At 40.8% G+C, this 1,317-nt stretch overlaps 1 protein-coding gene across 1 annotated transcript; it reads left to right on the forward strand.

Moving 5' to 3' along the window:
• The first annotated feature begins 372 nt into the window (after window positions 1-372).
• LOC136797295 (uncharacterized) lies at window positions 373-966 on the forward strand. Its single transcript, XM_067053490.1, has one exon. It carries the CDS (start codon window positions 373-375, stop codon window positions 964-966), a length of 594 nt encoding a protein of 197 aa, XP_066909591.1.
• The last annotated feature ends 351 nt before the right edge of the window (window positions 967-1,317 follow it).

Consider the following 1,317-nt stretch of genomic DNA (forward strand, 5'->3'; position numbering starts at 1 on the left):
ACTATGCAAGCATTAAAGAGAAGATACTTTTGGTGGGGAATGAGGAAGACTATATCAGAGGTTGTAGGAAGCTGTGAGGTATGTCTACGCACTAAGTGCGACATACATCCGTCTAAAGGAAGACGGGAGAAGACACCTACCACAGATGCACCACTTAAAGATTTACAAATTGACACTTTTACATGGAAGGGGTACAAATGGGTGACCATGATTGACCTCTTCAGTAAGGCCACAATGGCGCACCAGGTGCAAGATAGGTCTTCGGAAGCAGTATTGGCATCTCTCAGATTGTGGTTTCAGTTCTACGTAGTTCCCGAACGCATCTTATCGGATGGTGGAAGAGAATTTTACAAATCTTTGATACGATAGGAAATGAAGGACCTAGATGTGAAATGGCACCTCAACACACCAGGACATCCCAAAAGTAGAGGAGGCGTAGTGCGGCTTCACGGAATGCTGAGGGATCACCTTCGATTGTACCAGGCAGACCAAGGGCTGGAACCGGACGTGGCAATGCCAAAGGCAATGGCGGCATACAATCATTCGGTGCACACCGTTACGGGGTTTTCGCCGTTTGAGATCCTTTTCTGGCTTTGTGGAATCCGGCGGGACTACAAGGGCACGGCGGGGGACGGTGATGAGATAAGCAACAATCATGTCACTAGGAAAAAGCTTTGGGAAAAAGTCCGGGGAAAATTGGAGAGGGAAAAAACCAGGAGAGTAGCTGGAGAGAACTTAAACCTCACATATAGGAAGGGAATGATAAAAATTGGGACAATTGTATATATAAAGTTAGGATCAAACAGGGGTAATAGGATACAGCGATACGAGGGACTATTCAGGGAGATAATAATAAGAGAAGATAATGTTGTAACTATTGAGAGCATTAGAGAACCCAAAAAGCGCAGGACCGTTCATATTCAACAACTTAAACTCCCACTAACCGAAACACCTGCGCAAGAGTAATCCAGAGTGTCCTCATCTCAACTTATCTGATGTGTTATCTTTTTCTTAATTTATCTTTGATTATGGCGATATACTGAATAAATTACGTTGCATTTTTTTTTAATTGCATAAATTCATGATTTTATTTTTGTTTTGCTTTACTTTTAGTTTGTAATAAGCGATTATGAGCAGTGTCTATCTTTTGCTTTCTTCATTGTATATACTTTATTGTAAATAGTTATTTTTGTTGTATTTTATATTAATTTATTGTATAGTTGAAGTTTACGAGGATTGTTCGTAAACTGGTGGGGGGTGTTACTATAGTATGTTACAGCAGTTCACACGTGTTACATCTTATTCCTTCTTCTTGAT

The sequence above is a fragment of the Halyomorpha halys genome, unplaced genomic scaffold (assembly GCF_000696795.3).
Source record: "Halyomorpha halys isolate HHAL.00 unplaced genomic scaffold, Hhal_1.1 Scaffold1026.1, whole genome shotgun sequence".
Lineage (NCBI taxonomy): Eukaryota > Metazoa > Arthropoda > Insecta > Hemiptera > Pentatomidae > Halyomorpha > Halyomorpha halys.